The sequence below is a fragment of the Dunckerocampus dactyliophorus genome, chromosome 10, assembly GCF_027744805.1.
Source record: "Dunckerocampus dactyliophorus isolate RoL2022-P2 chromosome 10, RoL_Ddac_1.1, whole genome shotgun sequence".
Lineage (NCBI taxonomy): Eukaryota > Metazoa > Chordata > Actinopteri > Syngnathiformes > Syngnathidae > Dunckerocampus > Dunckerocampus dactyliophorus.
In genome coordinates this window covers 6,356,379-6,380,556 of record NC_072828.1, presented here as the reverse complement: position 1 = coordinate 6,380,556, position 24,178 = coordinate 6,356,379, and the positions used below count along the sequence as shown (strand labels likewise).

Below are 24,178 nucleotides of genomic sequence, written 5' to 3'. Positions count from 1 at the left end.
CAAAGAGAATGTAGGACATTCCCAGCACCAGAAATAGAAATTTCAGTCACAATTATCGTGTTTTCAATTTATCCCCTGCAGTCAAAAGTTAGTGTTTAACTTTGTGATTGTGTTAGCGTTTGCACTTTAATGCTATATAACTTCCTGCGAGTAAACACGCGAGCGCAAGAAGACGAGCAAACTTCTGCCACCCGAGATTGGACAGCTCCCACGAAGCAGTCCACATGCAAACAAGCATCTCTTTGTCAAATGTATTTTTACACTTGTGTTGCTCCTTGGCTCATTATTGAAAGTTTTGTTGTTGTTTCAGGGGCCGTGTTGTATTGAACCTGCCATCGCCTTGTGGTAAAAGTTTAGGTAAGTACAGTATTTCCTCCCCGCTCTGTGTTTTTTTTCTTTTCACTCCGACTTATTTCTGGCTAAATATTTGTCCTCAATATAACATGCATTTGTTCAGGTTTAGAAACAATTTCCTACAGGAAATAATGGAAATGTAATGGATTTATCGTCAAATTTGCATAATTGGCCATGATGTATAGACAGGGGTGTCCAAAGTGTGGCCCGGGGGCCGTTTGCGGCACGCGGCTGGTGTTTCATTGGCCCGTGGCACAGTCTGAAAATACAACTTGACAAGAAAACAGAATATAAACAGCAAAAATGGAAAGAACAGAAAAAATAGAAAGAAAGAAGGCGCCTGATCCTTTAAGTTTCACAAGTGATTTTGAAAAAGTAAGTCAAATATATTTTTGTCTAAATGAAGGTGATTTTATGGTTCCCCTTTCGTATCATATAGCCCAGGGGTCACCAACAAGGTACCCGCGGGCACTAGGTAGCCCCTCATGACCACATGAACTCAGGTTTTCAGTTAATAATGTGAGAACACTAGAAAGAAATGCATTCTGAAATAGAAAATGTGAGTTGTGGATACCAGCATTTTATTAATGTTCTGGTAAAACAAGCATATTTGGCATAACTTCTATTTGTGTTTGAATTATGATTGGCAACATTTTAAATTGTACACTACTTTATTTACCAAGCACATCTCAAACAGTGTGGCCATCGTCTTTATGCTATTTTGTGCTCATTTGTCATTATATAAAGGCATGAAGTCTGAATTCAACAGTTAGAATAAAAAGCTACTGAGATTTGAAGCAAATATTCTTTGACCCTTTGAGAAGCTCAAAATCAGCTGATATAGCGTCACCATCCTGGTGGCTGGATACAGTATGTGATTAAACAACCACACACAAATAGTGTTTTGAGGACAAGACATAATTAGTATACTGACAACTCGAGAGCAAAATTGTTCAGCGACACTTGGAAAAAGTTAGTACTGTAAGTACTCCATGAACGTGATATCCACTTGTAGCTTTCCCGTGGAACAAAAAACGAGCTACGAACTAACCGCATTGCTTGTTTGCTTTAAAAACAAAATGTCACTGTGGTAAAAAGTCACATTTGGAGTCCGAAGACAAAAAGCTAGGCGGATAACTCTAGCTAGTGAGCTGCTGCCAGTGACAGCTCGGCAAAGCGTGTAAACAAAGATATAAGATAAGTCGAGCGCCAATACGTTTGATAAGGGAGTGATCAAACACGCTGGCGTCGTTTTGGCGAAGCCTGTCTCAAGCTGTCAAACTGAATCCATGAGGTTTTACAGACCAGTTTATACAATAAGAGTGTTGGCAACACTACGTGACACAGCACAAACGTAGTGTTTGCCGCCGCACGGCGTTTGGTTTTTGTGATCGACTTTGAACGGCATTTATCGGCATATGCCGATCACGTGTTTTTGTATGAAAATTGGCCGATATTGATCGGTGGTCGATCGATTGACGCATCCCTACTATAAACGATATGTTTTTTTATCACAAAATGTCTTAGCATGCTAATACATGGAATTAGAAACTGGAAGTCAGCTCTGTCGCCCGTCTATGATGTCATCAGCAGTTGACTCTTTGCTGACACATACTGTACAGTTACGCCACATGTCTCAAAAATATTAACACAAAACACCTTTTTATAATTGTTTGACAATTATATATATTTTTTTGCTGATTTATTTATTTATTTATTTATTTATTTTTTACTGTTTTCCGATACCATATGGGATCGGGACACCTCTACATTCATGTCAGTCCCCAAAAGAGTCTTCACTGGTTTTGTCGCTGGTCGCTTTTTGACATGCTATGGGCAAGGGTGTACAGGTAGTGTCAAATTTATTTGAGGTGATCCCAATGTATTTGTGGTGGTCTCCCACAATCTGAATTGGATGACCCCAGAGGTTCCATTTTGTATTTGTGGTGTATTTTATTGATGGATATCAGGGGTCACCAACGTGGAGCCCGCGGGCACCAGGTAGCCCCCCACGACCACATGAGGTGGCCGTAAGCCTGCTTTTCATTCAGGTTTTCAGTTAATAATGAAAGAAGAGTAGAAAGAAATGCATTCTGAAATACAAAATGTGAGTTGTGGACACCAGCATTTTGTTAATGTTCTGGTAAAACAAGCATATTCGCTTTGTTTGGGTTTAAAATAAGCTCTGGAAATAAATTTTACAAAAATGAGTAGTTCTTGGCCTTTTTCATTTTGTAAAAGTTGCTCTCACAAGGAAAAACGTTGGCGACCCCTGATCTACATGTTGGCATCAGAGCCTAGCCACATCCTGTTAGCTAGCATTATTGGAATTACATTCTAATTGGACAGAATTGCAGTCAAATGACTCCATGGTCGACTGTAGCAAACATGGAAGTATTTGCTGTTGTTGCATGTGTGGAATAGACCTCCATGCAGTACTTGGTTGAAAGACCTGTGGCAGCCCGTGCAGCTGTTCCCCTTGTCAGGTAAATCTGTCCAAGTCGTGCACACCTGGATGGAGGCGGTGTAAATCCCCTTGTGGCTGGCAGAGCCACTGTAGCTCATGGCGGCTACGTGATCAGTATCTGTTATTGGCGTCCACACAGGTGTTGTGTCTGCTTTAACTCGGCGGTACCGAAACCTTGGACCTCATCAGAGGTCATGCGCATTGTCAAAAACCTTTCAGTTGAAAAGGCAGGACTCTGATGGACTGCACTCCACCTTCACTCAGTGCTGAACAAGAGAGTACATTGTTTGATGGAGTGCAGGATTTCCAGGTTGCACGTCGTAACAGGGCTCCAAGTCAGAGAGCAGTCCACGGGACCCGGTTTCTTCCACCACTTGGAGAGGTTGATCATCGAGTCCGATGAATTCAGTGACTGTTGCTGCGCCATGAGCCTCAAACTCAGCACACTCCGCCAAGTGTTTGTTCTTCAAATGCCGTATTGAATTGAAGCTTTTTTAACATGCTACCCCCGCCAGATATTTTTAGTGGCATGTGTTGCAGGATGCAAACATCACATCACTCTCACAAATGGCATACATGTTGGGCTTTTCTGCCGCACGCCTGCGCAAAAGGAGAGGGGGGCACGACATTAGACCAGGACGCTGCACTGCACACAGGCTTCTCTGCAGGTAGTTTTTTGTGATCGGCTTTGAAAGATATTGATCGGCATATGCCGGTCACATGCTTTTCCATGAAAATTGATGGCCGATCAGAGCATCCCTACATATTTGTACCTCTAATGTACCATATTTAACTTACATCTAATGTTCCGTATTTACTTCTCATGTACCATATTTACTAGGGGTGTAACGGTTCACAAGGATGTATTGAACCATTTCGGTTCTGCACGTTTGGTTCGGTCCACTTGTGTACAGTTTCGGTTATATTTTATGCTGTTTTTCTCATAAAATTTATTGCTAGAGTGATCTAAGCGCTTCACGCAGAACTAAAGTTCTGGGCGAATTTCCGCACGGATGCCTCTGAGTGTCGGACACTACTGACTGAGGGGGAGGAACGCTAGTAGCTCGCAGGCGTGACAAATGGCATCATGGCAAATGCAAGCGAGAAGCCTGAGCTGGAAGACCCTCCAATCTCACTACGGTCTCCTGTTTGGAAACACTTTAGCTCCCCTGTGAAAATTACGGATGGACAAAGGCAAGTGGATAAATCCAAATTTGTGCCGACATTGTTCCATGGATATCGCGTATGCTGCAGGAAACGCATCTAACATGTTAGCGCACTTCAAGCGGCATCATCGGGAAGTGAATGTTACATCTACAAGAAAGAAAACCAGCTTGGTGCAAACACCGATAACTTCAGCATATAAACAACCTCTAGCAAGCAACTCTATGGAAGAACAATGAAACCACAGATAGCTACGGCTGTGCCTGTCCAGCGCAGGCCATATCATCTTGCTACGTGCTTCACAACTTGACCATCAAACAAGGTACTGCTCCTCCCCCCAGAGCAGATGAGCCGATGCCAAACACGAACACTGCCCTAAAGTGTATTTATTTGTTATTTGTTATTTATTTATTGGTGATGCACATGTAGCAGTCTGTGCCAGTGACTTGTTGATTTGCAGTAGAGTGTTTGCGATGTTTGTCAGTTGTTGTTTTTTATACTTCTCTACTTCAGTTTACAGTTACATTTCTCCACAATGTTGAAACAATTGTTTAAATACAACTGTTTATTTTATTATTTTTCTACTTGAAAAAACTTAAAAAAAAAAAAAAAAATTTTTTTAAATATCACCCAAATGGGTCGCTTTTATTTATTGAAAAAAAGTTCTGTTTGCATTTTTTTTAAAATAAAAGCATTTTAAGTCTTTTTTTTTTCTGCCTTTTTTGTACCCCTAATATTTACATCATTTAATATACCGCTACCATGTTTATATCAGATTTAATGTGCTTTTTTTCATATTTAATGTACCCCTAATGTACCATATTTACATATTTAATACACAATTCTATATCATATTTAATGTACCCTAATGTACTAAATTTACCTCTAATGTGCCATAATTATTTCATCATTTTTAATGTACCAGTTTTATGTCATATTTAACATATTTAACATACCTCCTATTTATTTTTTTATTTATGTATTTTATTTACCTCTAATGTGTCATGTTTACATCATATTTAATGTGTTACTCGTAATGTAGCATATTTGTGTCATGGTTTATGTAACATTTTTATATTATATTGAATTGACCATAAATTTGACCATATTTACATTTTTATATATATATATATATTAATGTTCCGTATTGACATCATATTTAACATATATCTAATAATACCATAGTTACGTCATGTACTGTATCCAAATGAGCGATGTACTTTTGTAAATATTTTTATTTGATGAAAATATGTCAAGGGCAGCACAGGTGGCCTAGTGGTTAGCATGTTGGCCACACAGTCAGAAGATCAGGAAGACCTGGGTTCTAATCTTCGTTGGGCATCTCTGTGTGGAGTTTGCATGTTCTCCCCGTGCGTGAGTAAGTTTTCTCCGGGTACTCCGGTTTCCTCCCACATTCCAAAAACATGCATGTTAGGTTAATTGGAGACTCTAAATTGTCCATAGGTATGAATGTGAGTGTAAATGGTTGTTTGTCTATATGTGCCCTGCCATTGGCTGGCGACCAGTCCAGTGTGTACCCTGCCTCTCGCCTGAAGTCAGCTGGGATAGGCTCCAGCATACCCCCGCGACCATAATGCGGCATAGAAAATGGATGGATGGATGGAAAATATGTCAAACAAGTGTGTAAATAGAATGGGAGGGGCAAATTAAAGCACTGTAGTATTTGAGGTGGCACATGAAGCAGAAAGTTGATGGATGGGAGGTGGAGATGATTGGTAGCAGAGATATAGCAAGATAAACGCAAGGGAGCTAGCTGATGTGGGCAACTTCACATTTGAACTTTACTTGTATTGTGTACATACACCCTGTGAGGACAGTTCCATGTGCATAGTGTCAGTACTAAATATCCATTACCCTCCAAAAACAGCCCTTTTTAAAGTATGAAAAAAACGTATTACGACACATTAAGTTAGCATTAGGTACATTAATTAATCCTACATCGACTTTCTTTATCTGCCGATTAGCCGACTCTTTGTTGCCGATACGCCGCCGAGTATTGTGTTTGCGTGCGCTGATAAGGCTAATGGCTGCGCTATAATTGATTTGAGATACATCCTCAGCTGTGCTCTCGTCTTAAAGTGGCACAAATGCAGCAGGGTGGAGGTTTGACTGTCAATGTGAAGTCGCAGGGGCGCTTCGAGGAGCTCAAATTTTAAGGCCCCCACCTCCCTATAGGTTTTTATGTATGATGCATCACGAAAGTATTCACAGCACCTCTATGTTCAATATTTCCAAAACAAAACAAAACAAAACAAAACAAAACAAAACAGATGGCCAGCTGCTCGAATGCAAGCTCATCTTCAATGAATCTGAAAATGCTGGAACAGGTGGTCCACTTTTATTCTTCTAGCAATAACACACTGGCACCATGAGACGGACCTTCATATAGATGGCCCATTCTTCTGTTCTTCTTTGTCTAAATACTCAATACACACACACACACACACACACACACACACACACACACACGGGGACATAACTAATTTCATGCAGTTTTGTCTTTGTGTAACATTTGTTGTTTGTACATGTAGTGGGTGTTTTCTATCAGGCCTGTACTACAACACTATTCATATTTTATACAACGAATTTTGGACAGGAGGGTTTAGTGACATTTAAGAGACATGATTTTTTAATTGTCATCAATTATTCACTGCCCCTCTTTCCTTTTGTGCTTCACCAACTTTTCAACCTCTTTTGTGTGCTCGTACGCCTTTACAAAGCAAATGGTGGAAATAAACACAATCACTTCCGGGGTGATTTATATAGTAACAATATTAGAATGTTACAGTATAATAAAGGGTAACTGTCAGTGTTTTGCGCTGTATTCAATGTCTCAATAGGAAATAACCTAAATAGAAATACAGGCGGTCCTCGGTCTATGTATGGGTTCTGTTCCAAAACATTTAAGTCACTCACACTGCACACAGAACACAATATGAAGGACATATAAAATACAGTAATAACAAGATTTAATACAAGAGTCAAATGAAACAGTCATAAAACAAGAGAACTCCTTAATTTTATCCCTGTGGTTGTCTTGCACACTGAAGGGGCGTTGCAAGGGGAGGAGAGACAATCTCGATGAGGAGACCATTAGACTGCTTATTTATCACTGTCCATTTCATGGAAGCACATCCTTTCACATGTTCAAAGATAGCATCTTTGTCTTTCATGATGGTTGCAACATTTGAGCGGCTTGGACTGGGCATGCAGTTATTGCTGACTGAGTAAAGAACTCAAAAAATGCACTAAAATGAGCCATTTTAAGGAAAGGTCCAAGCAGTTGATGTTTCCAAAGGAAGAAAAATCATGAGCCAAAGAAGAATTATCCGTCTGATGCTAATTCAAATAACAACCGTACGACATTTCTTATCACTACTGGAAAATTACATTGTTTGTATTCATTCATGATCCAACTGTGTTACTGTCACCTGCTTTATTATTTATTATGATTGCTATATGAATTATTTATGGTGAAAAAACCTTGACAAATGTATTACCACATTGTTACATTGCTTCATCATTTGCCTGTGTATTAACTGGAAAAGACTGTATTTGGAATACAGGAAGTGAATAAATGTATTGCAATTGATGTGGAATGGATGGGGGATAGAATTGAATAAGCTTAGCTTCTTTCTACTCCTTTTGGACATGTGGAACTGTGAATTGTAGTACGGGATGTATTACACTGTAGTGTGTATGCATGTTCAAATAAAATTAAACCATTACCGTTGCTGGTTGGTCGGCATTTCGCCACTTTTTGAGCATTTTAACATCTTTTTTTATTTTATTTAGATTTTTCAGTAGTTTGTGCACACATGGGGGTAACGACACAAACAAAGTTGGATTTGACAAAGTGTAGCTGTAGATTTGTCCTTAATAAATATAATGACATCACTACTATCGAGGAAAAGGCTTCTTGAGACGTCATCTGTACTTCTGTGAAGAAGGTGTTGGACGTTTCGCTCCTCATCCAAAGAGCTTCGTCAGCAAACTAATAAGTGCTGGTAGCCTAGGCCTTAAATACAGTAAGAGTGGGCTGAATTGCGCAGTGGTTCTCAACACATTGGACTATGAAGAAAAAATAAAAAGTCTAATTAGTGATGCCAACACATATGAGCAACTTAAAAGGGACCCATCCAGTAGGTATAAGAAAGAAATCATAGACTGTCTCCAAAAGTTAGAGAAGGAAGAACTAATTGACAGACAGATGTATCATAGGTTATACCCTGGGGAGGCTACACCATGTATCTATGGCCTTCCAAAAATTCACAAGGAAGGGTTTCCCCTCAGACCTATTGTCTGTAGCATTGACTCTACCATGTACAATGTAGCTAAATAAGTAAGAACAGTCTTATCACCATTGGTAGGCAACACTGATCATCATATAGAGAACTCAAAAGGGTTTGTGGCGAGCATCAAAGACCTCAGATTGGAGCCAGAGGAAACTTTGGTATCTTATGATGTGACTTCACTTTTCACATCTGTCCCCACCTCAGCAGCAGTCTCGGTGGTGAGGAAGAGACTGCTCGAGGACTCAACTCTGCATCGGAGAACAAAACTTAGTGCTGACCACATCTGCCAATTATTGGAAATTTGCCTTAACACTACATATTTTCAGTTTAGAGGGAAATTTTACAGACAAATTCATGGTTGTGCTATGAGCTCACCAGTCTCACCCATAGTGACGAATCTGTACATGGAAGAGATGGAGAAACAGGCTCTCACATCCTTCTCAGGGACAAAACCAAGGCACTGGTTTAGATACGTGGATGACACCTTTGTCATAATCAAAAAACAGGAAATTCAGTCTTTCACAGATCACATCAATGCGGTGGACACCAATATCAAATTTACTCGCAAGGACGCTAAAGAGAACCAACTAGCCTTCTTAGACTGCAAGTTAATTATAAGAGAGGACAGACAGCTACTTACAGAGGTCTTTGGAAAGGCCACACACACTGACCAATACCTGCTTTTTGAATCAAACCATCCACTACAACATAAACTAGGGGTTATTAGGACCCTCCAACATAGAGCGGAACAAATACCAACTAGTGCTGAGGGAAGGAAAATGGAGACACAACATGTCCAGAGAGCGCTCTCAACCTGTGGGTACCCGCGGTGGGCTTTTAACAAATGTCAAAAGAAGAGAGTAGGGAAAGAAACCCAAAAGCCCACAGAAGTAAAAAGGAGAGGAGTGGTAGTCCCTTATGTAGCGGGGGTCTCCGAAAAACTCCAGAGGATCTTATGGCAACACAAAATTCCTACCTATTTCAAACCAGTAAATACCCTGAGACAAAAATTAGTGCATCCTAAAGACAAGGCTCCAAACCAAAAACAAAGCAATGTGGTCTATTCCATTCACTGTAAAGATGAGGAATGCAAAGAGCACTACATTGGGGAAACTAAGCAAATGCTCCAAAAAAGGCTTTATCAACATTGCAGGGACAATTCGAGTGGTCCTCAATCAGCAGTACATCTACACCTTAAAGCAACCAATCACTCTTTTCAGGACAGCGAGGTAAAGATTTTGGCCAAAGAAAACAGATGGTTTGAAAGAGGAGTAAAGGAAGCTATTTTTGTCAAACAACAGAACCCATCATTGAATCGGAATGGTGGTTTGAGGTTTAATTTGGACCCTGTGTTCAGCAGGTTACTGAGACCAAAACCCACAGCTCTTAGTCTTGCAAATGAGGTGGAGCCAGGGCCGAGCCAGAACAATAGATGCTAACGAGCCAGTATCAGAGTCGTTCATACCCAACTCAGGGAGCAACACTTCTCTTTTATCGGAGGTGCTAATGTCAGGAGAGGATTAGACCACTACTCCGCCCAGGCTTAGTGTAAGGAACCAATAGGAGGAGGGTGTTGGCACACCAATTCCGCCCACTCTTACTGTATTTAAGAAGTCCCACCCGATCGACGCCATGTTTGTTTCCAAGTAAGCTCAGGGGAAGTTAGAACAGGCCGTTTGCAGCACGTCACAGAAAAAGACCGCTTGATTTGCTCATGCTAACCCACCTTACAGTCCAGGATTTATCGGTTTGACGTCATAATTCCTCATATCAGACCGATACTTTGTGCACCCTTACTATTTTCACTTGGCTTTTCAGTTTCACTTTTCTTTTCTTTGATGTAATGCCATGAGAAGAGTCTGCCTCACGCTTGGGAGACAAAATGAAGGGCAAAAAGTTAACACAAAAAAACCAAAAGTGATATTGTACTTCGTCAGTGCAGTGACGCGCGACTACAAATTCTTCTGCCTGCGTCTTCTTCCACCGCACGCATGTAACAAGTTCTTTTTTTGTGTGGACAGTATTAATAATTTATGGGAATGCATGTAACCACCAAACATCGTAATATGTGGGCCGCATGTATCTATTTGGATTTGTTCCTGGGTAAACTGTTGATAAAATATAGAAATAAAAGTTGAACTCACAACAATCCAAATGTTTTACAAATGAAATAGTCACACTCTTTATGTTTTTTTATTTAAATTGAAATAAAAGTAAAAATTGCACTCCAACCCAATTAAAAAAAAAATAAAATAAAATAAACACTATATTCATTCATTCATTCATGCATTAATTCAATTAATATTAAAATTTAAATTGAAATTTAAAAAAATGCACTTCAAACAATATTTAAAAAACAAAAATAATACAAATATAAAAAAATAAAATTAAATCATATTTGTAGTTTAAATTAAAAAAACAAAACAAAATGGTGAGTGCTAGGGGTGTCACAAGAGCTCGCGTCATGAGGTCTTGTGAGATTAAAACATGACAAGATTTCTAGTTCAGAAAAAAAGGTCTCAGGCACTAAGCCTGGGATGATTAATGAATAAATCACACAGTAAATGAAAATTAACTTGATAGTTTTGCCGGTCTTAATATATTGCCATGTGCCTGCGTGTCCCTTTTCCTCGTCTCTCGCCTCTCACAGGCAGGAAGAGAGTTCACTCTGTGCATTGGTTTCAGCATCTTGGCGTGTTTGTTGCATAGAACAAGGGTATGAACAGGTGAGCCCTTTTGTCAGTCATACAGTCTCTTTGACTCGCTGGGTGGAGGCAGGGCCGCTAGCATACACACAGTGTGCAGAAGAGTGTAACTTAAATTAGTAGATTGCAATATATGTCATATTTTTTCATTGTGCCTTTCTTTAAAGTAGTGTTAAAATCTCAATTTGTTCTCTCAGACCTAATCGTCTGTATTGTCTTATCTCGTGAACTGAGTGTCTCATGACAGCCGGCATTGCCGGACACTTGCCTCTCTCAAAAGTCGCCACCTTGACTATGTAGCCAACAGGAGGGACTAACTCGAGTGGTTGCAAAGTGGTTCACAATTAGAAAGGAGCGAAGAAGAAGAAAAGGAAATGGATTGATAAAGGAATGCAATCTTTATTCACTGTAAAATCTTAACATTCCTGACTGTCATGCAGGTGTAACAATAAGTGAACCTCTTTGAAGCTTAACAATAAATCAGACTAGTTTACCGCTGATGACTGTGACTCGTCTTATTGCGTTGTTTTACTCCTGTTGATGCTGCTGCTGCTTCTTCTTGAATAAGTGTCCCGCCCAAAAAGCCAAAGATAAAGCAAAACACATTCAGAGTTTAACCTTTGTTGCTGACTGAGGTGAGGTCTTGCGTGATGTCATGCATGAGCCTTCATTGTGTTCCACCTGAAGTAAAAAACAAAACAAAAAAAACATCTAATGGATTTATATAATCATGAAATGTGGAAGCAGTGTTTGATGAAGTTGGCTTTAAAAATGAGAATTTTGGAGGTTTTTTTTTGGTTTTTTTTGCTGCCATGCACCATCCACTTCACATCCTTTGGTAACCGTCATTTTTCATCCTTGACAATAGCGCCGCAAAGCAAATGTGTGCAATTATGTAGTTTGGGCTAAAGATAGATAACTGTTATTTTCCTCACCTCAGAACAAACTCTGTTGTTGTGCATGCATCTTCTAACCACGTGCACCCTCTGACCCCTGTGCACGAACAGTGCAGCCTCTTACATCCAGTAACGTAAAGAAAAGTGGACTGGCACGCTCCGCACGGAGTTTTAATTTGTTTCTCAGCCAATTTAAAAATATCACAGAGGTCTCAAAGTGGACTGGAGGAGCCTCCTGCATTCCTGAGCTCGCCAAGGATGCTGGTTGCTTTTCTCCAAAGTGCGTTCTTGCATTCCTGGCCCACAGTGGGACAGTGCGGGCCAGATTCTTGAAGCGGCGGATGAGTCGCCAGGCTGACGGCCAAAGTGAATTTCAAGAACGGTTTAGTGAACGCCAGTGAGCGCTTCACTCTTTTTGCTGGGCCTGATTGACGTTGTGGACGAGATTGTCATCGACTTGTATTTGAATATGCTCTAGTGCTTATACACGCAAAGAAATCCTCCTCTGGGTTTGCCTTATTTCCTTTCATGCGTTTTTTTCCATCCCAGCAGCAGCCTGCTTTGCCTGGTAAACATCTTTTCATAGATACAGTATACTATAACACCAGCTTTGATTCATACTCTTTAGAATCTTGTTGACTTTGTATTATCAGGAACGGGACTAAGAAAGCAGATTACCCTCAATATTTCACAGATGGAAATGCCAAAAATGATGATATGAACAATGTAGTTGAAATGTTTAATAACTACTTTGTAAATATTGGACCAAACCTGGAAGAAAGGATCTTACATTTCTTGTCAGCGGAGGAAGGGAATTCAGTTAGTCAGGAATCCGAACTCCATGTTCCTTACTGGTGTGACAAAAAGGAAATCATTGATACGGTCAATAAATGCAAAGCAAAAACATCAACTGATTTGTAATGCCAATTGAAATGGAAGCGATAACAAAGGTCAATGAGAGATCACAGAATGGCTGACGTACATCAGTAATTTAGCATTTCAGACCGGTACATTTAGAAACAAAAGGAAAATAGCTAAAGTACTACCTATCTTCCAAACTGAAGACAAACGTCAATTCACAAACTACCTACCACAATTATTCCTTATTACCACAATTTTCTAAAATCATTGAAAAGCTATTCAACAACAAATTGGACACATTCATAAATAAGAATGACTTACTCGCGGACAGCCAATACGCATACAGAGTTGCCATTTCAACTTCCATGGCACTAATAGAAATAACCGAGGCAATTACCAACACTGTAGACCATAGAAAATGTGAATCTGCAGTATTTATGAATTTGACAAAAGCTTTTGATACAATTAATCACAATGTCCTAATTAAAAAAACTAGAAAGGTATGGAATCAGAGGGTTAGTTCTGAACAGGGTAAAAAGCTACCTAGCAAACAGGAAGCAATACGTGAAGCTAGGAGAATATACATCTGAGAGCTTAAATATATGGTGCGGCGTACCCCAGGGGTCAAAACTGGGACCAAAACTGTTGTATTTGTACTTTATTTATTCCACAGCAGGGAAATTCACTAGTTCAACCTATACATAAATGACACCTGTAAAGTTACAAAAGACCTAAAGCTAGTATTATTTGCAGACGATACTACTGCATTTTATTCTACAGAAAGCACACATGAGCTTAAAAAAAGTCACAGATGAATTGACTGTACTGAACTGTTTTAATTAAAACCAGATTATCTGAACCCAAGTAAAACTACAGTAAAGTAATGCTATTTGTTAATTGCAAAAAGGATACTTATGCGTAAATACAAATTGATGGTGCGGACGTTGACAGGATGAACAAAAATACCTTTCTGGGGGTCATAATACTTGTAGGTGAAAATATGAGCTGGAAATTTCACATAAAAAATATACATCATAAATTGGCAAAAAAATACCTCAATACTGAATAAAGCAAAATCACTCCATACACTCTATTGTTGTCTGGTATTACCAGAGCTAACTTATTGTGTAGGGATATTGGGAAATAACTATAAAAGTACACTTTGCTCACTAAATGTACTACAAAAAGATCAGTTAGTATAATCCGTAATGCTGCTTATAGAGAGCATACAAACCCTTTATTTCTAAAATCACAATTATTAAAAATAGATGATCTAGTAAATTTTCAAACAGCTAAAATCATGCATAAAGCAAAACAATAACCTATACCCAAAACCGTAATACAATTCTTCTCAACAAGAGAGGAGAAATTACACGTTAGCGAGAACAACGCGAAAAACCTTTAGCATATCAGTATGTGGAATCAAGTTATGGAACGGATTGAGTCAGGAACTCAAACAATGCACTAATATGAGCGACTTCAAGAAACAGCACAAGCGTTTGATGTTTGCAAAGTACAGTACAAGGAAGAAGAGTCCTGGACCACTGTGTAAATACAATGCTATGTCTAACCACTACTACATTATTACAACTCTTCATTTGTTTGTGAGTACATGGTCTGTACTCAATCATCAACCAACTATGTGTCTGTTAACTATTAACCCCATCAATTATTATATATTTATTATGACAGTTCTATAATTTTATTTACATTGACTATAAACTTGACTCCTATAGTACCACATTGTTATACAGCCTTATCATTTTCCCATGTATTTAAAATTGGCAAAGAGTACATTTGAAATACAGGAAGTGAACAAATGATGCGAAACGGAAAGGGGGTAGGATTAAATCAGCTTTGCTTCTTCCTACTCATGTTTGGACTTGTGGAACTGTAACCAATGTAACTTGTATGCATGTTAAAAATAGATGAAAGCATTACCAATCTTTTCCTACCTGTTAATCTGCACTCTCATTCCATGATCCTGACCTGACTTTTACAAAATGGTTTATAGATATCAAAAAAAGAACAGTACAGTGGTATCTCAAAGTTGTGCATAGTAAGTAATCTACCCCACCAAGCCTGTGTCTCAAATGCAATACTTCCATCAGTGCACTTCAATATGTATGCTATGCACACTGTGTACTTAGTCCCTGATGGAGCTATTTTTGACAGTCTCGTGCTGCCCCAAAGCTATGACTGTCGTTGCAGGCTGACCGGAAATGACAAGCATAATATTTCCCCATTTCCTCTTCTTCTTCTTCTCCATTTTTAATTGTGAATGGCAACCACTCGAGTTAGTCCCTCCTGTTGTTGGCCACATAGCTTAGATGGTGACTGTTGAGGGTGGTAAGTGTCCAGCACTGTGCGCTCGCCATTATTTTTTTTTTACTTGTAAAGAATGATTTAACTGTGGTTTTAATCGTATGTGTTTCATTTTTTATTTTTATGTTTTATGATTGTTTTGAGTGCAACTTTTAAGTTTAAATTCTATTTCAATTTCATTTTTAATTTTCCAAAATCTATAATTTTGAATGTGACTTTTTATTTTTATTTTTTCTTTTCATTTTTATTTGTCAAAAATGTTATTTCAAAGAGAACAATTCTTTATTTATATTTTTTATTTTGATTATGAGTAAAACTTATCTTATTTATATATTGTGTATTTATTTTTGTTTCGAGTGCACCCTCAATTTTAATTTTTTAATGTATAATACATTTTCTAAAATCATTTTGAGTGTGACTTATTTTTTTATTCTTATTTGTAAAAAAATAAATAATTTTGAGGGCAACAATTATTTATTCATATTTATTTATTTGTTTTATTCATAATTTTGATCCTTCTGAGTGAAACCTATTTTATTTGTATTTTATTCATGTATTTATTTTTTATTTTGAGTGCATCTTAAATTTTAATTTCATTTCAATTACATTTTTAATTCAAAAAATGTATCATTTTGAGTGACTTATTTTTTATTCTTTATTTTTTACCTTTATTTTTTATTAAAAAAAAGATCATTTTGAAAGTAACAATTATTTATTTATATTGTATTTTTTATTTGGATCATTCTGAGTAAAAATTTTTTGTATTTTACTTCTGTATTTACAGTATTTTGGTTTTGATGTGCAACATTCGGGTACGCCGCATGTTGCCGTCCCTCTCAGCGTAAGCGCACATTTGCACTCAAAAGACTTAAGTGTAAGTACGCAAGTGCGCCACTTGAAACTTCATCACATATGGAGGAACTTCAGCTCAGTAAGCGTCTTTAGGATCAACTCCACAAGCGTTACTCTTTCTTTGGCTTTTGTGTTACATTTTCCGGACTGGTACCACCAGCAGAGGACCAGTGATGGCAAAGAGGAAAAAGTGTAGCAATAACCATAGAACAGGAAAGTGGTACACACGTCTCTGTAGTGGCTGCTCAGTACAATATTGAAAAGTCTACAGTTATAATATGAAGATGTTTGTAAGTGATGTCTATTTTCTACCAATGTTAAATGGTGAAATGCATGACTGGCCCTTGGTTTCAAGTCACACACACTTCCTTGTAAACATCCATCACTCATGAGATATTTATTGACCATGGAACCAATTTATTTACTTTTTATTATTCCTTACGGGGCCAGTATTTATTTTTTGTCATTGGGACATTGTCACTGTCATAGAGGGGGGAAAAAAAGAGTCCATAGTGCGTCTGACGAGGTGGTCCATAACGGGTGACGCTAATGAACGATGTACTTATTTGCTTATTACACATTGCCTCAAGTGTTTTCCATTCATCAGCGCCTGTTTAACAAAGAGCCCTGATTGCTCTGTTGTGGCACGCGCTATCTTGGGATTTTTTGCACCTCATTAGCATCACATTTGGCACATTTGGATGAGCGAGGCTGGCAGTGCAGCGGTGTCGCAGGGGTAATATGTGGCTTTTATTCCCTTTCTTCGTGTTTACTCTTTCCCTCCCTCGTCCTTTCTTCTTCCGCTCAGGCTGACTAATGACTCTGAACTCAAAGCGGCCGCTTCCTTGAGTTTGTGAATGCTCTGTGTCATCCAAGCTCGTGTCTTGAGTGTTTTAGCACTCACATTTCACATTTTTTTTATGATATCAAGGGAAAATGCACTGTAGGGTGGGTGGGTCAGACAGCTAGTCAAGAATTATATCAAAATTGTTTGACTTTTTTTTTAAGTAGAATTGGGCAAAAAATGATCTAAAAATTAATAAAAAGTATATAACATTTAAAAAAATTAAGTAAAAGTGCCCAACAAATAAAAGGTACCTAAAATAAAAATAATAGAATTAGCATTCTCACAATTGGCACAAATCTGCAAGTAAATAGACATGCACACAACCCCACCCCACCCCCCCTCCACCACACCCCCACTATCGTGCCATGGTTCACCCACAACACAATCCAGGTTTAAGCTCTAAAGATGCCTCACACACCTATTACATGCGTTTAATAAAGTATAAAATGTATACTTTAGCTACTCACCCATGATTAATCTGATTAAAATTTGTAATCATTTGACAGCCCTAGCAATTACGTTTATTAATCAGCAACGTCCTATATTGGCTTTTTTGCAATAACCAATATGCCGATATTGTCCAACTCTCAATTTCTGATACTGATATCAGCCGATACAGATATGTGTAACGTCACACATCTCCTGTCGTGAAATTAACACAGGTCTGTTGTGAAGCCAACGGATACAGCATCAGCAATTAGCCTCTCAACATGGCTGGAAACAACATTGTACAACATCTGAGAAATACCTGCCATTAGGCTTAGGCTGTGACATTTGTTTTAAAAGTCCACAGAGGAGCCATTTATATTTTTTGTATCATCAAAAAGTCCAGGGAAGAAAATCAAATGTCATAGTTTTCATGGAGGCCTACCACTCCAAGTGCAGTGCCAGAGCCAGAAATCTTTCATTGGGGTGGCCAAGGTGAGACCATTACTCACATAGGGGTGGCATACGTTGATAACTAAAATGTCTTGATGGCCAGTGGGGTGGCCACCATGTAGCTCCGCCACTGTGCAGCAGCACAGTGTATTCGTTACAAAGTATTGATCACTAAAAGACTCATCGAGATGCATCGATAATCGCGTGATGGCGTCGAATCGTGAGGTGGCCAGAAATTCCCACCTCTAGTGTGCTGCATATTAGGCCATCGCCACCATGCTTGACTGTAGTCAAGAGACAATCATCTTGCTCCTCGCTCGTGTTGCTGGCACTCGTCGTTTGTCATTTTCTGTATCAGGAAGGCGATGCATGATATGCTGCATGCTGTATTACCTCATTAAACTCAATAAGAAAAAGGGAAGTGCCACAGTACATGTTGGATACTCTACATATTTTTCACAGTACCAGCACATGCCGGAAAGCAAGGACAATCAATCTATTTATGTTCAAAAGTCCAAATGATCATAAAGTGGATATGTGGATGTACATAGTTGTACAACAGATGTGGACACAATGCTATCACATAAAGGCCGTAGAGGCTGCTTTTGCAGATTTTGCAGACATGTTGATGGATGTTGTTTTTACACATGTTGTTGCACTGAGGATTGTTTTTAAAAAAGCACCCAAAACCCAAGCGGAGTTGCGGGATAATGCACAGCTGCGGAAAGTGAGGAGCGGAAAAGGAGTAAATAAGACATGCTTAGGATGGACAGATTAGATGACGATAGCCCCGAGTGATTAAGAGGCTGATATGGATACCCTGCTTGCTAGCAGCCAGCACCCTCGGATTGCCTTAGAGGCAGCGGGAGCAGATAAACAGCCTGAGCCATGAGTCAATTAAGCCTAAAAGCCCTCCAAAAACAACTTGTTTAAGTTTGCTGTTCAATTAATCTGCTTTGGGGCAGGGGAGGGGCGGGGTGAAAGTGCTGCTGAATGAGCAGCGAGAGGCGGGGCCAAACAACTGGATGGCCGAAGCAAAGGCCAAAACATTTAACTAAGCCAGAGGATGCCGCACAGATGCTCTGGCAAACACAAACACCATTTTTAGCACTTTGTTTTCCTTCTGTGTCAGTGTCGTGTACTGCCATATCCCACCCTCACCCTTTAAGAGGGCCTGAAAATTCACTCACGCATTTGTCCCCAATGACAAAAAAATATATAAATAAAAACATTTGTTTTTATTACTATACATGTAAGATAAAAATGGTTTATTTTTATTTCTTAATTTATTTTCAAACAACAAATTACTTGAAGGAACATCGTGCGGTTACATTTGCTCAATTTAACATGTTTGAAAAGAAATATCCACATCTGCCACTGCCAATGTTTCCTTTGCTTACAGTTGATCAATTTACATTTTGTTCTCTTCCAGTGTAGAAATTAAACAAAATTTTGACTAAATTTCACAATTTATTTTTGTTTAATAATTTTTGAATATAAATTATAAAATCACTTACTGGTGATGATCACTGAATGAGAAACCAAAAGGATTTTTTTTTGTCACGAGAAAGAAATTTGTCACTTTGCCATTTTCAGCTAATTTAAGGAATAGCGATGACAATTCTAAACATTTGTAAATATAATAAATATACAAATTAATAAATGAAATAATAACAAATAAAAATCAAACACAGATCAAATGAATAAAAATCAAATATTTCAAATAAAAGTTAACATATAATACGTGGAATAAACTATTTATAATTTTTTGTAAATAAAAAAATAATGTAATACATTAAAATAAATACACGTAACGCTAAGACATTGACGATAAATACATAAATACTGTAGTAAAAATGTTATTTATTTTTTATTTTTTAAAATAGAAATTACGCAATAACTTATTGGTGAAAAAGTTTTTTGTCGTGAGGAACAAACTTTAAGGAACAGCAATGACAATTGTAAACATTTGTAAAAATAAGAAATCTAAAAATTCATAAATAAAAATATATAAATAAAAATAAAATAAGTAAAAATATTTCTAATTAAAAATAAAAGTAAACATTAATACATGAATAAAATATTTATAAAATGTTAATAAAAAACTAAAAATGTTTTTAAACTAAAATTAAAAGAAAGTAAACGTGTCACTTTGCCATTTTCAGCTAATTTAATGAACAGAAATGACAATTGTAAACATTGGTAAAAATATAAATATAAAATAAATACAAATAAAATGTAAAAATATAAATAAAAAATAATAAATATCCTCTGACAAATTTGACATATTTCCAATAAAAACAGGCAAAATGCTTTGCCCCCTCCTCTGTGCCTCCTCTGCGGTCAGCACAACCAAATTTTAAAGCGTTGTGAACAATTGCTGTAAATCAGTACGCTTTATTAGAGCGATACAGTACAGAGCACTAAGCGAGGGCCATGATGGGTCACTGCCCCTTGCACCGAAAGCAGAGTACCAGCCCCTGCATGACAGCACGAGTCACCTACTTCCACTTAAAATAGACCGCAGCAGCGGAGCGTGTTTTGTTTGGTAACAGTAACTCATGTTTGATTGTTTGCGGGGCGGATTAAACCCGACTAAACTCTGCGCCAGGCCTGCAGCTATCAACATCTCTCAAAGTGCTCGTTCTGCAGATAGATTCCTTAAAAAAAAAAAAAGGTCCAAATTTCGGATCAGTCATGCAAGTACAACATACAAAAAAAAGCACCACTTGCACTCTCTCCAAGCCCCAAATAAAATGAGTCAACAAGGCGGTTCATGCAAAGGTTAGGTGGAAGTATTGTGGCGCGGTAGATTTCACGCTGATGCAATGTAATCTCTTACAGTGATACAGTATGCTGATGAAACACATCTAATGACTTTTTCTCCCTTTCATACGCCCGACCATCAACTTTGCTCAATCGGAGGCTGCGAAATAAAAGTCGGCACCCCCCCATCGCCAGCTTCACCGCAGCTATTGTGCGTGTGAAAAGGGAGCATGAGGAAACCTTGGCTCGCTGTGACATGATGAAGTTTCGGGGCCCGGAGCTGCTCATTGTCATGTATCGTGCCTGCGCGCACGGACGCCCAATATAGAGAGGCTGGAAAAATGGCTGCCAACTCCCCGGGCCTGTCTCCCAAGAAAGTATTGTTCACGCTATTGAAGTAACACCTGAGAGTCGAGACAAACGGGATAAATCACCTTTTGTCAGCCTCTTTCATCAGGCCAGGCCCAAATTGAAATCATACGCAGGCTCCGATTGTTCCAATGCTAGTGCGGGTATTTATTTTTTTTTAAGTCATCTGTATTCTGTAAACAAAGTGCTATTGATGAGTTGCCGGGGACGGGATTATGTCCCCAATAGATGTTAGAATAAAGGGATTGACGCCGAGTGTAGCAGCCGGGAGATCAAACGACGCTCGAGTCGATACCTGTGATACCACAAGACGTCTTAATCTCGTCTAAGTACCGCAGTGATAAATCAACGTGCTAATTGCTTGAAGTCATAGATGGTGTCAAACACAATGAAACAAGTGCGGTGATCGGGCTTTAAGGGAAGGTGTCACATCAGCAGCAACATATGTCTGCGGCTGAGAGGAAATCCTCTAATCCGTGTGTGTTGCACTACAGTATCTCTGTTTACGTCTTTTTTTTCTTCTCGCTGCATTCGGCTGTGCTCGGTTTGGTTGTTGTTCAGCTTGATGTAACTTGCAAGAGCATCTGGTCAGCGGGCAGACGCAAAAACTTGTTTACAACTACTGTCACTTGTGTAAAGAGTTTTACTGTAAATAAGCAGTATCGAGCCCTCCCTAGACGCCAAGCGGTTTGTGGACAAAGTTGGTTTGAAGTAATCACTAAAACGTTGCATATTAAAAGGTTTTCTACTGTGCAAAAAAAAAAAAGCGGCATAGAAAATAGATGGATGGAATATTAAAATTACAACTTTGTTTGTTTCTCATAATATTGCCACTTTTTAAATATATTTTTCTTTAATACTTCATCTCTGCACTACTAAAATGACATAAATTTTTCTTATTACAAGTTTATGCTGGTAAAATTTCAACTTTTTTCTCGTTAGAATATGACTTTTTTCTCATAAAATTACAGCTGTTTTTTTTCCATTTCTGCTTGTTTTTTTTCTATTTTTTGTTTTCTGACTAGTTCAACTTTCTTATTGTAATTATAACTTTATTCACATATTTTGACTTCATTCTCATAACATTAGATCTTTTTCCACAAACTAATTATCCAAAAATTATCTATTTGTTTTTGTCCTAATATTATGACTTTAAAAAAGTATTTTTTCTTTAATAGTTCAACCTTATTCTACCAAAATTCTACCAAATTTTCCTCATGATATTACATCATTCATGTAAAATTCCAACTTTTTTTTTCTTAACATAAAAATAAACATAGCAAAACATGGGGCCTTGACCTTGCCTTTAATTGCTTCATTTTCCAAAAACATTCCTCGATTATGTCTTAAATTCAGAGGTCAAATTTATAAAAAACAAAAACAAAAACATATCTTAATTTCTTCATCTGTGATGCTTGTTTTGCTGATTATCACATGCTAAGTGCTCCCGGCTGTGTTTACTGTTCCCTCATTGGGCGGCCGTGGCCTTACATGGCCTGACTTGGGGCCACATGGGCTCATCATCACCCTGTGAGGTGCGTGGCGGTACTGCGGGGGCAAGCCTGAACCAGGCTACATGAATATTGAAGCCCTGTCTTGTCTCCCGTTCATCTCCTTTAGTGGCTTTCCTCCAGTACTTGGCTGGGATATCACTATTATTAATTGTGCTCAACTGGAAATATTTCCACTCTCAAGATCATGCCCGTCAATATAATTATCACCCCAGCTGTCATGGAAAGCATCAAGTCAGCAATGCGATGATCTTCTTACATTTACTGAGCATTGCCGAAGAAAAGAAAAGCGACAATTACTGTAATACATCGGCATACTCCAGGTAACAATAAAAGTCATGTAGTTGTTAACATAACAAGCTCCAGGACAAGGCCTGTCACATGACACCAATGCATGGCGGCTCGATGTGATGTTTAATCAATGCCAGGGAAGCGTCGCTCGCTTCCAGATAGGCTTTACTGTTTTGACTTTGCCAGAATCCTCCTCCGAAGCCAACGCACTGATTTGCTTATTTGCCACCGATCCCTGTTTGACACACGCAGCTGCAGGCCACCGTTGGATAATAGCCCGTCATTGTCACCGCTGTCATCTCTGGATTAGCACTGGATTTTAATTCCCGAGCCCTCTCGCGGGCCAAAAAAAGGGAAAAAAAAACCAGCCGATTGGCATTTTGAGTTGCAAAGACCAAACCCATGAGCCCCCTCCAAGCCAAACAAGTCAACAAAGTCCAACAGCCATCATTCTGCAACGCATTAAAGCGAGACTTGACTTTACCTAGTGAAATGTATGGATTTTTGTTCAAAAAATTAGTTTGAGGCATTTTTTTCTGTAGAAAACACCTCATTCACCCTAAGACAGTAGTATATAAACACAGTAACCCCTCGTTTATTGTGGTTTATTCCAGACCCGACTGGGATAAGGAGGTTTGCTTTTTTAGAAATGGAATATTTTTGTAGTTGGAGCATAGAAAACCAGTTGACGACCTTCAAAATTCAGTTTTTAACATTATTAGAGCTCTCTAGACATGAAGTAACACTCCTATTACCCAATAAAGTAGACATAATAAGAGAAAATAAAAAAATTAAGACATAAATAAGACTCATGCTTGTATCTGCTGCTGTGAGTGCATTCCGGTAGCGCGGACAGGAACTGGTTTCAGAGGTTCAGAGTTGAGGTTTAGCTTGGCGTGGATTACATCTGCATCAGTAGCCCGTGTTACGGAGATCATTCTCACCCAACAGTACAGGAACATTACTGACTGATGATGGTCGCGGCGTTTGAGCAGCTCGATTTTGTGATGTCTAATTTCACGTCACTTTTCATTTTCACTTTCCTTTTCTTTGTCACACTGCCATCACAAGAGTCTGCCTTAGTCTTGGGAGACACAACGAAGAGAAAAAAGTTAACCAAAAAGAACAAAAATGATGTCCTTCCTCAGCGTCGCAACGCTCGACTAGGAATCCTACTATGTATTCTTCCGCCACGTGCACGTAACTTGTACTCTTTCTTTTTCTAATTTATTTATTTATAGTTACTTATTTTTAAATAATTTATGGGAGTGCGTATGTAGCCACCAAACATCAGAACAGTGTGATTCATGTAGCATTCCATGATGAATGAGGCTACGTTGATATAGAAAATCAGAGAATATGCATTGAAAACTCTCCTATTCCAACTTTTACAAAACTTTATTGATACGTCTGCTTTTGAACCCCATAGTAACATCTGCAGCATCATGGATTTGTGCCACCAGAGGTGCGGCCTTCATTCCAGCCTTTCATTCCTGCACCTACCTGAACATTATGCATGATAATCAAGCGGCTGCGATATTGATTTGCTGAAAATATGAAACGCACAGACGCTCT

The 24,178-nt window shown here is 38.6% G+C and overlaps 2 protein-coding genes across 3 annotated transcripts in view; both read left to right on the top strand.

Annotated features, from left to right (window-relative positions):
- Positions 1-24,178, top strand: part of lpp (LIM domain containing preferred translocation partner in lipoma) — a 219,919-nt gene that overhangs the window by 27,893 nt on the left and 167,848 nt on the right. For both annotated transcript variants that reach the window (XM_054788847.1, XM_054788845.1), the window contains exon 2: positions 311-357. The gene's annotated coding sequence lies outside the window, so the exon portion shown is untranslated. The remainder of the gene's footprint in view (positions 1-310; positions 358-24,178) is intronic.
- On the top strand, positions 366-15,298 carry LOC129188403 (uncharacterized). Its single transcript, XM_054788848.1, has one exon. The coding sequence runs from the start codon at positions 8,667-8,669 to the stop codon at positions 9,738-9,740; it is 1,074 nt and encodes a 357-aa protein (XP_054644823.1). The 5' UTR covers positions 366-8,666; the 3' UTR covers positions 9,741-15,298.

Excerpts from the sequence above, each read along its gene's own strand:
- LOC129188403 (XM_054788848.1), top strand. The coding sequence starts at position 8,667 with ATGAGCTCACCAGTCTCACCCATAGTGACGAATCTGTACATGGAAGAG.